General features: G+C 37.3%; 2 protein-coding genes across 3 annotated transcripts in view; one reads left to right on the forward strand and one right to left on the reverse strand.

Moving 5' to 3' along the window:
* Nucleotides 1–12,935, reverse strand: part of Arl13b (ADP ribosylation factor like GTPase 13B) — a 56,826-nt gene that overhangs the window by 23,295 nt on the left and 20,596 nt on the right. The gene's annotated exons all lie outside the window — the stretch shown is intronic.
* Stx19 (syntaxin 19) lies at nt 7,603–8,729 on the forward strand. Its single transcript, XM_051191724.1, has one exon. The coding sequence runs from the start codon at nt 7,613–7,615 to the stop codon at nt 8,492–8,494; it is 882 nt and encodes a 293-aa protein (XP_051047681.1). The 5' UTR covers nt 7,603–7,612; the 3' UTR covers nt 8,495–8,729.

A 12,935-nucleotide genomic window follows, 5' to 3' on the forward strand; every position in this document is an offset into this window, starting at 1 on the left:
AAGGGTGTTCACCACCACTGCACCAACACATAAGGCTGTGGGTAATGCATATTCATGTCTATCTCTAGGAATCTACATTCTCTACAACAGGGTGAAGTTCCCTTTGAGTCACTCCTATTTACTTTTCTCTTTCCCACAAGAAACTATTACATGTTATTACCACATGTATCAGCTACTGTCATATTTTTCTTTCTTTTCTCAAATACCATGCAACTCACAGATATAGCTAACATTATGGGTGAAATTCAAACCACACAGCAAATTCAAAAAGGTACAGTAGTAAATTAAGCATTCTGATGATCCTATCATCTACAGACAGAATAGTACCACACTAAGAAAATTGCATTAAATTAATGATCTCATGAACTTCATCTAGCCTAGTCAATTAAATGATTTTTATGAGTTTTATATTTATGCTTACATGAACTGTATCCAAAATTTAAATTCTAATATGATTATTCTAATCTATGGATACAAAATTAAACTGGCAAAAGTTTTGCATATAGTTATAAACACCACCTGTTAAAAAATTTAAGTGCACCTGAGTTTCTACATGGACAAACAAAAAATTGAAGAAAACCGAACATGGTAACACTGCAAAGGTCATCACCTATGTCTTCACCAAGGTAGACAGCTATTTTATAAATGGTTCCCTTCTGTTTGGAATATGGAGAAATGTCTGATATAAACTTAACTTTAATAGTATCAATTTAAAACTATACCAATAACTTTTAAAATAGCAAAATCTGGCAGATGCTACAAATGAAGAGGGAACATAAGCACAGTTATGAGCACAAGTTAAACACACTACATTGGACAACTAGAAAATAACAGTATCTTAGAGGCTGGGACTAAGGCTTTAGAATTTATAGCAATAAAACTGTAATTTCTAGATGAACTAGGAAAGAGAGAACACAGTCTGTACAGACACAGAAACACCTGTTTTAACTTGTCCAGGATTAGAGCAGGAAAAGAGATACCCATTTAACAAAATCACAGAAAACTGAGGTATCTGTCTGTCTATACACACATACAAACACATATGTTCATGTGTCTTTTCTGTGATACTGTAAATACAACCCAGAGTATCATGCATTACTGGGCAAGCTTTCTAGCATTGAGAGATGCTTCCAGCCTCCAGGTCTGTACTTCCACTACCTGGATAACAGTGGACAAATTCTGTGGCTCCAGCAGGAACAACCAAACCACCTTAGATTGAATCCATAATTTAGAAGGGCATTGAGGGCATAATATAATACCTCAAGGGACACAATAGATACACTTGTCTACCTTCAAGAGTAGCCAGAAGTTAGTGGTCACCTCAAAGGAAAGAATTTATTATCAAGACGATAACCTAATAAGATAAAGAAATTTTAACACATATATGTTAGCTATTCCAAAGAATTGATGTGCATCCAAAAAATGATGCACACCATATATACATTACAGCTAGCCATATAACCACATAAACATCATCTACTTTATGTATGCCTGGTACACAACAGCAAAAAGAAACCTAATTCTATTGACATGTTTGCATTTTCACATCCTAACACAGTGATCCAAAGAAAGAATGTTCTAGTATTTACTTGCGTTTTATGTGTATACTTGGCATGTGCACAAATGTACATATGAATGCATTTGTACACCCCTTTGCACTTACTAAAACAACTAACACTTCAGGAAAAAGCTTGTCTATGGTACAAATAATTTGCTGCTGTTTTTTGTTGTTTTGTTTTTGTTTGTTTGTTTGTTTTTAAGACAAAAGGGTCATCTCATCCTAAACACATTAGTGAAGGTGTTGGAATGCCTGTGGGAAGCTCAGGACTGGACTAGAAATGGAGATGGCCACAGCCAGAAAGGTAGAACTGAGGTCTCCAAGTAACCAAGATGGAGACCAGAACCCTTGTGAGCACACATAGACAGCAACAAGTATTCCAAACTTTAACTCAATGTTTGACAATTGTATTGCCATATAGTAGAATTAGGTAGAATTTCTTAAAAATTAAATTTAACTTTTACAATGAATTACAAGTTAAATTTATTACAAAGCTAATAATCTTTTCACTGTAACTTAAAATTTACAATTAAAAATTTAGCCTTAAAATTTACATTAAGGATTACATTGATTGTAATCAACTATAATTAATTATATGACATAACTACAAGTAATACATGACATAACTTGATTAGTATAATTTAAAACAAGGGAAATTGCTGGGTGAGTGATGCATATCTGTAACTTCAGCACTTACAAGGGAGAAACAAAAGGGTTATGAGTTCAAGGCTAGCCTGACCTATCTCAAAAATCCAATGGGCAGTGCTGGTAAGATGGTTAAGTAAGTAAAAATGCTTGCTGCCAAACCTGATGACTTGAGTTCAGTTCCTTGTAATCCACATGGTGGAAGGCAGAAACCAACTCCCAACTCCAGAAGTGGTCTTCTGATCTCCATACATGAGCTAGCACACACACACACACACACACACACACACACACACACCTACACCACTATATAATAAAAAGAGGAAAAATTATTTTAAAATGAGCCATAAAATCTTTTACATATAATTGTTGGCTTTAGTATTGAAACTTTCCTGATCAAAATTAGTTTCAATTTAATAGAAGATATAAATAATAATAGTTAATATTATTCAACACATTCATTCTGTTTTATTTTCTAGACTCATGGAAACGGGGTAAAATATTTTTAGAAGTTTTACAAGATACACAGATTTATAATTACATTTCTAGGATAATATCTAATCTTATATTTCTCTGTGACTAATTTTCATTTTGCAAGTTTTCTATATTTAATGTCAAAGTTTAATATTGTTCACTCTGAGCTGTGAAACTCACTACTTTGGTAGTTTCTAATCCAACAGTCTTTAACAGAAGGTAGAGAAACTACTCCTTGCAAGGAAAGCAGAAAACAGAATGAAGATGATAGGCAAGAAGAATCCTTGTCCAGCTTAGAAATTCCTTATTTTGAATTTTGTTGGGTTTTTTGTTTGTAATTTTGTTTGTTTTGTTTCTCAAGACAGGGTTTCTGTCCCTGGCTGTCCTGGAACTCACTTTGTATACCAGGCTGGCCTTCCTCTGCCTCCTGAGTGCTGGAATTAAAGGTGTGGGCCATTATCACCAAGGCTTGACTTTGGTTTTAATGTTACAACAGCACATCTGTCTGTGTGTGTGTGTGTGTGTGTGTGTGTGTGTGTGTGTGTGTGTGTGTGTGTGTGTGTGCGCCCCTGGGGGGAAGGTAATCTACGATCTACTGTAATTACAATATTTAAAATAGCTGGAACAAATAGAACATTTCAAATGTCCTATAGACAGCAGCAGCTTGAAACACAAGAGCTCAGTAATAAAATTACATAGCAAGTGTTTGAGCAAACAGCCAACATGTAAGCTTTATTCCTTGGAATGTGGAGTGTTCCCTACATGCCAAATCATTCTGATTACTTGTATTTAGAACCTGCTGTGTGCCTAGGTTATCTTTCCCTTCTAGGTGCTAGTTTTTCCTCTAAGAGATCCCAAGGGGGAGTTTTGGGCATAGTAGCGGATTTTTCACTGAAATTTGTAATGAGAAAAGATGAGGATTAGAGGCTGTGAAAGAGGAAACAGCACTTCAGAAACTCTGACAGTAAACCACGTGAATAATGTCTTGGATCAGACTGAAATAGATGTCTAGTTCCTATTATACTAAGGAAGAAATGCTGATAAGTTTTATTAGTTGTTTGGAAATAAGCTACGACATACAATATGGAAAACAATAATCAAGGATGACTTGAGCTTTTGAATTGGAGTGCCTGAAGGAGCAGAGTTGCCAGTGAGTGAACTACTAGAACAATCTAAAACATTGAGATACTGCCAACTCATTCCAGACATACACACCTAGATGGGACTCAGCAAGCAAGCAGCTGTTTTAAGAGCAATCTAGATTGGAGATCTAACTTGGAATCGACAGTATTTAGTGCCATTCTTAAAAAATAATGGAGGATAATCTTCACCTTATAGGAATCCCAATATTCAGAGGTAGGGGAGATGAGAGGCCAGGGGTCTTGGGGAGTGTGGGAAAGAAAGAAAAAGGGATAAAAAGTCAAACACTTTTTTGGACAGTATCTCAACAATTAATTTTGTCAGGTATGGCTGATGGATTAAAATCTTCAAGTCATATTGCTTCTACCTTCAAAAAACATTTCCCAGTGACTTTCATGTACTCTATTTCTGCTTTTATTATTCAGCTCTATCATGAACCATTTTTTGCTACACTGGGAAACAATTCTATATAAAATAAGTTTAAAAAACTGTTTTCAAAACAAAATTCATGCCAATGCCACACATGTTCTTCATGTGTTTTCTACTGCATCCATGGTAAACTCATACTCCTTGCCCTGCATACAAGTTAACTATAATCTGCTTCCAATATGCCTTTCTGATTTCTTTCCTCTGTTCATTTTCATTCTCTAATTTCTATCTATATAAGCATTAATTTTTTTCTTAAAAGTACAACAGCCTTGGGATAAAGAGGTGGTTCAGCAGTTAAGACAATGTACCATTCCTACAGAGAGCATGAATTCCAGTCCTAGAACCTATAGCAGGCATCTCCTTGTCACCTTTAACTCCAGCTCCAAAGCATCCAACACCTCTGGTCTTGACAGATATCTCTATTCACATGTGAGTATCCGTTCAGAAACACACACACATACACATAATTAGACAAACTAAAAAGTGTATCACTCTTATTCATTGGTTTGGCATTCTATCTCCTATATAGAATCCGTACTCTCTTGTCTCTTCAACTGTCTAACTTCTCAAGATTTGGGAGTTACATCCCAAATAATCTCCTTATAGAGGCCTTGTGTGGCAGGCTTTCTTTTGGGTCACCAACCAGCTCCCTAAACATGACATGGACTTATTAGTTATGAATGCTCGGCCTTATCTTATGCTTGTCTGACTAGCTCTTACAATGTAAATTAACCTGTTTCTTTTCATCTATGTTTTGCCTCAGGGCTTTTGACCTTTCTTATATTCTGCATGTCCTACTCTGTGTCTGGTTGGCTGGTGACTGCCTGACCCTGGGTGTCTCCTTTCTTCTTCATTCTCTTTTCTCTTTTTTTCTGGGTCCTAGATTCCTCCTCCTCTTTATTCTCTCTGCCCAACAGCCCTACCTACCTATCCCTCCCCTGCCTAGCTACTGGCTGTTCTGCTTTTTATTAGACCAACCAGGTGCCCTAGACAGGCAAGTAAAACAGCAACACACCTTTACATAGAAAGTAATATTCTACAACTGCCTTGCCTGATTATCTGTTGAGACATAAGATGGCCTTATGTATTTCTTTAATTCTAACTTCATAAACTAGTTTATCTCAAGACAATTCTACATGCTTATGAAGTCTTCTTTATACTGCATTAACATTCCCCCTATATTAATTCCCACTCACTGACTTTTAGAATGATGCTCTATGTCTAATCATGTTGTATAGACAGGTTTTCACATTTAAAAAAATAATTGTAAAAGAGATCTCTTATAATGATTTAAATTTATTCAGAAGATTCTCCATTTTTTATGGTTTTCTAAACTTCTATGTTCCTTTGGGAATACATAATTTATGAGTTTCCGCCACAAAGTATCCTACCCTCAGTGTGCCATGAATAGTGTGGCACAAGCTTCTTTCATAGCCTATTATACTGGTACTTATTATTCTGGTGGCTGATTAAAAGTCTGTGTTGAAGTCCCATACTTTGTCATAGATAACAGCTAGGAAACAAAATCTTCTATTTTGTAAATGTGAAGAAGTTTTCTAAATACTTGATATTTCACATTCTTTCCCATTAAATCTTTTTTTTTTTTTACTTTTACATTTAGTATATGCTTGATATTAATCTCTGACTCTCAATACAACTTCAGGAGACTAAAGACCACACTAAGCACCATGAATATATCTGATAACTATATGTGTATATCAGAAGATTCAAATTATTAATTTAAAAAGTCTGTATAAATATGCCAAACATTTGAGTTCCACACTATCACATCCTATCAGAGCTTTCTCTGTTCAATAGTAAGAGAATGTCTAGAGATAAATGAGCTGTTTATATTCCCACTCAGTCTTTTCAAAACTATGAAAGGCATTAAGCCGTTCTATACTTAAGGATTAAGAAAATAGTGGTTTATTAAAATAATAGCTTTTATTTCACTGTATATATGTGTGTATCATTACCTTATCATTATATATAATCATATGTCACTTATTTCCATTTGATTTTATGCTATGGACAATTAGGGGCACTAGGTGAAAATATAAATATTATCAGCATTCTCGGATAAGGTTTTATATGAACATGTTCTCAAGTATCTAAAGATTATCATGCTACGAATTCCTATACATTTTGCCCTAGGAGTGAGATCCTTGGAAACAACTGACAAGAATGAAAAGCCAGAATAATCAACTCAATAATTTTCATATATGCATGCACAAACTTTGGGAACACATTCCCCATGGAGGGATACTCTTAGCCTAGATTGGCATATTTTGATGATCCCCCATGGAAGGCCTCACCCTCCCTAAGGAGTGGATGGGGGATAAGATGGGGGGCTCGGTGGAGGGTATTGGGAAGATGGGAGGGATAGGGAACTGAGATTGATATGTAAAATAAGATTGTTTCTAATTTAAATAAAATTTATAAAAAAAAAGAAAAGAAGGCTATATAAAATATGCTAATTCAAAAAGCTCATTATATATTTCTTAAAATCCACATAGGATTTATTTTGTCCTTGTTAGTTTTAATTGAATTATGCACATTTACTAAAATGATTATATATGAGTGTTCTGCCTGAATGTATGTATGTGTATCGCATGCATACCTGGTCCCCACAGAAATGAGAAAAGGGCATCAGATCTCCCGAAACTGGAAGTATATATGGTTGTTCCACTGTCATGTGTGTGCTGGGAAAGGAGCCCTGGTCCTCTGCAAAAGCAGCATGTGCCCCCAACTGCTGAGCCATCTCTGCAGTACCAGAAAAACATCAATTTTAAACGGGACACAGGCTAAATTCAATGGGAAAGAGATCTTTAATAGTGAATAATGCTATTTTTAGGAGGCCAAAGGCCAATCCTAAAAGTTAAAGTACAGTCCAAACAACTTTTGTAACGGAAAATCATGTTGAGGAGACAGTGTAATGGCATGGATGAATCTATGTGTAGGCAACTGTATTCTCCCCATTGCTTTCTCAGCGACTATACTCAAACAAATGAGCTGTACAGCAGGGGCAACCATCCAAAGTCATTCCTAAATTACACTTTCTCTATTTTGATCATCTCTACGAGGAAATTAGTTTTTACTCTCCTTCTCTTTTTTAGTTATTACTATATAGTTCAGGTTGGCCTCAAATTCCACATGTAGCTAGGATAGCCTCAAATTTACTATACTCTTGCCTTAGTCTCAAGGGATTATAGGCAAGAGCCATCATGCCTTGTTGATATTCCTCAATTTTTATAACTTCCTGTTAGAAAACTAGAATTTTTGCTAAGAGACATACAGCTAATGGGGGAAAAACAGCAACTTCTTTGTTCAATTTCATTATTTTTGTTTTTTAGGAGGGAAGGGAAAATGAAAGACCGACTTCAAGAATTAAAACAGAAAACCAAGGAAATCGAACTCTCTCGGGACAGTCAAGTGCTTGCAGAAGCAGATGACCAAGGGGTGCTTGTCCAGCAAGCTGTTATTTATGAGAGAGAGCCTGTAGCTGAGAGACATCTACACGAGATCCAAAAACTGCAGGAGACTCTTAACAGCTTTGCTGATGACGTTCAAAAGTTTGGACAGCAAGAGAAGAGCCTGGTGGCTTCCATGAGAAGGTTTAGCCTACTTAAGAGAGACTCGACCATTGCAAAGGAGATAAAAATCCAAGCAGAGCACATTAACAGAGCACTGGGTGATTTGGTCAAAGAAGTAAACAAGTCAGAGGTTGATAATGGTCCATCATCAGTGGTCACAAGGATACTGAAGTCTCAATATGCCGCCATGTTCCGCCACTTTCAGCAATCCATGTTTCTCTACAATGACACAATAGCTTCGAAGCAAGAAAAGTGCAAGACATTTATTGTCCGCCAGCTTGAAGTGGTTGGAAAGGAAGTGTCTGAAGAGGAAGTGAATGACATGCTTCGCCACGGGAAATGGGAAGTTTTTAATGAAAGCTTACTCACAGAGACCAGCATCACTAAAGCACAGCTCTCGGAGATTGAACAGAGACACAAAGAGCTTGTGAATCTGGAGAACCAAGTGAAGGACCTCCGGGACCTCTTCATTCAGATATCTCTTCTGGTGGAGGAGCAAGGAGAAAGCCTCAACAACATTGAGGTGATGGTGACCAGCACAAAAGAGTATGTCATCAATACCAAAGAGAAATTTGGACTCGCTGTAAAATACAAAAGAAGAAACCCCTGCAGGGCCCTGTGCTGTTGCTGCTGTCCATGTTGTGGTTCCAAATAATGAAACATCCCAGGGTTTGGGGTAAGGTTCCCACATTTCAGTGTCTTGTTTGGGTTGTCTTCATTTTACGAGTCCAGTTACATACATTTTATCACTGCTAACTGGTCACTTTTCTCTTTAACATTTACCCACTGAAGTTACAGAAATGCTGAAGCCAGTGACATAAGCATTTACTTAAAATGTACAGGTTAACTATTAAAAATGACAGGGAAAGACCTTATGTTTCTGGAAAAATATTGAGTTCTCCTGTGCATTTCTGTATTCTTATGATGATGAATATTCAACTGAGTGATTGTTACTTTATTAATCTGGAGTATTTGAGAATATTTTGGTAATTGAAACCTGTACACAACAAGGTCTCAAAAGACGCCACAGTGCATCAAAATGAAGCTAAAAGGTCTATTAAGGCTTTATCCTCAGATAAGTGAGTAAACCTGGTGATAACTGGTTTCTGGGAAAACACAGTCATAAACGTATTAAAGAATCTAACTGGTGACAGTCCAGCAGAAGACCTAAGGTAAGGTAAGTCTGTTTTTATGAACTTGGACAAGAAACTGAATTACATACAGATCGGAGGGCTTGACAAAGTCAAAAGGCAACTATGTACTTGAACATGTGACATCACTTTATGATGAAGTATACATAAATGAAGAGGCCTAAGCAGTCCTGGACTGTGAGATGGTCCTTCTGGCAGCCTCCAGAGTTCTTGGATGACACAGGCGTGCACCACTGAGTCCATTCTGTTCATTTTCTTTAAACCTCACCTTTTACTTCACCGCTCATTTTTGCACACTGTGCCCCACCTGGGCTGTCCTTTCCTGTAATGGAGCAGGTCTGGAGTTTCTATTCTCTTTGTTTGTTAGTCCTGAAATAAACCTGTCTTTATTATCACCAATTCTGTGTTCACTTGAATGTTGCCACTGTTTCCTACTGGAGAATATATTTTTTTTTTTTTCTCACTGGTAAAGTCTTAGAATTTCCTGCATATGAAAGCAACACGGTCATCTTCGTGGCATTTTTTTTTTCTTCTACTGCTACTAGCAGGTGATATTTCTGTCCAGTAAATATTTGCCATTATTGTTCTATAAAAAATAAATAATTGCCTTTGAGAGAGAAAGTCCTTCCATGAATACTCACCGTAGCAAAACTATGACCTGTGGCATCTCATCATCTCATCACTCTTACTGTAAGTGTCTGCTGGAATGAACATCATCTTTTTTTTTTTTTTTTTTTTTTTTTTGCCCCAGAGACAGGGTTTCTCTGTGGCTTTGGATCCTGTCCTGGAACTAGCTCTTGTAGACCAGGCTAGTCTCGAACTCAGAGATCTGCCTGCCTCTGCCTCCCGAGTGCTGGGATTAAAGGTGTATGCCACCACCACCCAGCTAATTTACACCATCTTATAAATCTGTTTTACTTGCTTCCGTGTTAGCATGTGAATTAACAATTGATTTCTTGTGTGAGTCCAATCAATATCCATAGTCGGCAAGAGCACTTTTGCCTACCATCAAATTACTGTTATCCCATTTTGCTTGTATTGCCCTGTCTCCTATCCTCCTTACAGTATGGAAGGCTGCATTTCTGCTCCAACAGAGTTTTCCTTCTCTCTGTAACATCAGGAGTGAGCTCCTCCTCTGGGTCACTGGCTCTGTCACAGTGCTGTGTTTCTTGTATTAGATGTCCGAAAGTCCCTACATGCCACATCTCTTCAGGAATGACTCCTCACTGTAGAACTCTATCTGTTGGCCAGAGTGGCAAGAAAAGGTGAGAGGATTTATTTGTCCCAATTTCTATTTCCTTAAAAAACCCTAAGACAAAATTATCAGTTGAGAAGAGTAGAGTTAAGGGAGCAAGAAGATGGATGAAACACTCAGGCCAGAGGGAAGGATTGAAAAATGGCAGAATAACCAGGTGGCATTCAGGACCCACCTGAAATGTACTGGGATACTTCTGGTATCAGCCGGTACACTTGTGTTTTTAACCTAGCAAGGCTCGGCAGCTTGAATGCTGGCAGAGAACGTGAGCATCCCTGTCTGCTCAGCGTGATGGCTCTCCCACACCTGTGCAATGCACAAAATGTGTGTTGAGGGAGCTGGGGAACTTGAAAGGATTAAATTGTAATGTTGCATCATGCTTTCAGTACTGAGAAGTAATTTTAGCTTAGAAATGGAAACTGAATTGCTTTCTACTGTGTAGAGTATCAAGCATCACTGTGGGAAAGATGTTTCACGTGTCCCAGCTTCAAATGCTTGGAGGAGCTTTATAGAAAGGGTTCCTTTAAGACCAATGATAAACTCAACAGCTGACTGGATCAATGAAGCTATTACCTCCACTGTTCCTTTTAAAGTTTTACTTAGAGATTTACAGATACTTGGTTATAGCTGTTCTTAAATGATTTATCATGAAAACTAAAACTATTAACCACTATTTAATATGCATTAGTTCAATTATACCCAGATGGATTTGTAAAAAGTTCTTTGTATTAGTATTCTATCACACTTATAAAGTAAGAATTAAAGAGATTTATTGTAAAGCAGTGAATACTATTCAATTTCACTGCTACATTCTCTTTTTATCACATTAATATGAATTACACATATTAATGGGTTCAGCAATGACATTTGCATGGGAGCATTACTGTGCTTCATCGTATCTGCATTCCTGTGTCTCTCATAACCTTCTCTGGTAGTTGCTTTGTACTCTCGGGTTGCCTTCCCCCAAACTGCTTAGATTCTAAATTCTACATAAAAGTGAAAAAAATGCTACATTCGTCTTTCTGTCTCTGGATAATTTCCCTGAACCTGGTAACACCTACTTGCTTCCATTTTCTTACAAATGACTTGATTTTGTTCTTCTAAGGTGCTTCTCTGTTGATTTGCACCTAGGATCATGCCATAACATAGCTATGATATCTTATGACTATGTCTTCAAGTACTTACTATTATCCTAACCTAAACAACAAGCACAACATATTTAATCAGATGTTAAACATTCTGGATATTTTATTTCCACACTTAATAAGAAGTAATAATAGCAATTGTTTTTCTTAATATAAATATCTAGAAGAAAAAACTAATTCTTGAAAGAATAGATGGATCATTAGGAATCTGCTGGCTCTGGAAACAAGAAAAATTAATTAAAAATTTTAAAAGATGATTAAAGTCTTTGGGGTACAGGTTAACACTACTAAATTGCATTAATGGTCTGAATTCATGTAACACTTTGAAGCACTATATCATCAGCAATAATATTCAAACCCATTTACAGAACAGTAGGAACACTCGGCAGGCCATGCTTTCATTATCTGATTCACATGTCAGCACAAGCATCCAAATCCCCATTTACAAGAAGAGCTTTGGAGGCCAGAAAGAATCAGTAACTTCCTGGACTTTGTGGTAGATGCACACCTGCAATCCCTATCTTGGGCTGGCAGGTTGCTGGGAGTTCCAAGTTAGCCTAGGCTACAGTATGAGACAAAGGGAGGAAGAAAAGGAGAAACAGGGAGGGAAAAGGAGGGGAGGCGAGGAAAGGGAACCTCCTGAGGCCTGACTGATTCCAAAGGTCTCATCCTCAAAATACTGGAGGTCTGGGTTGAAAACAGTGAAGCGGGAAGCCCATGGCAACATGTTGATGTCTACCTAGCAACACTGTCAATCATTTGTTCTTTGTTAATTTTAAAAAATGTGATTAGAGAAAGAAGAATGTAGCATATGGGTGAAGAAGGACAGAGTGCAAGTCCACAGTGTGAGTAAATCAAGATGGCAACTTCAGGAGGTTACACAGTGTAAGCAAACCAAGATGGTGGCTTCAGAAGGTTACACAGTGTGAGTAAACCAAGATGGCAGCTTCAGGAGATTACACAGCAGCAAAGCTTTGACAATGGGCCCTAGAACTTCAGTGAGCAGTGGACCTGCAGGATGAAGCTAGTCAAGGCAATCACACTCGTGTTTAAGAAATCCTGGTTATATGACCCAAGGTTTCTAGCACAGTAACGACCTATCACTGTATGATAAGACAAGTCATTATTCCAATAGCTAAACTGGACTAACACCAAGTTATTATCCTGAGAAGAAATTGTAGCTGGTGGCTTCAGAGACATTCTCGATGAACATATTAGACAACTCAACTGAACTCCAAAAAGGTGATGGGCAGAGTGATTTATTACCCCTCTAAAGACAACTGTCAAGACTACACAAGAGAGAGGAGGTCTACAGATGACACCTGTCTTCTTCAGAAACTGCTATTAACTGGGGCTGATGAAAAGTTAGGGAATAAAACTTCCAGTTCAGGTTACTTCATAGGGAAATCAAACAGTGCCATGTACATTAATTCAAATTGTACTAGTTACTCAGTATTTGTTGAATTAATATATGCATAGATTCAAATATGCACAAAAGAAAAAAGAAGAAAATTAAGTGACTATTTGGTTAAAAAGACAGGAACT

Source organism: Phodopus roborovskii, unplaced genomic scaffold, assembly GCF_943737965.1.
Source record: "Phodopus roborovskii unplaced genomic scaffold, PHOROB, whole genome shotgun sequence".
Lineage (NCBI taxonomy): Eukaryota > Metazoa > Chordata > Mammalia > Rodentia > Cricetidae > Phodopus > Phodopus roborovskii.

Excerpts from the sequence above, each read along its gene's own strand:
- Stx19 (XM_051191724.1), top strand. The coding sequence starts at position 7,613 with ATGAAAGACCGACTTCAAGAATTAAAACAGAAAACCAAGGAAATCGAA.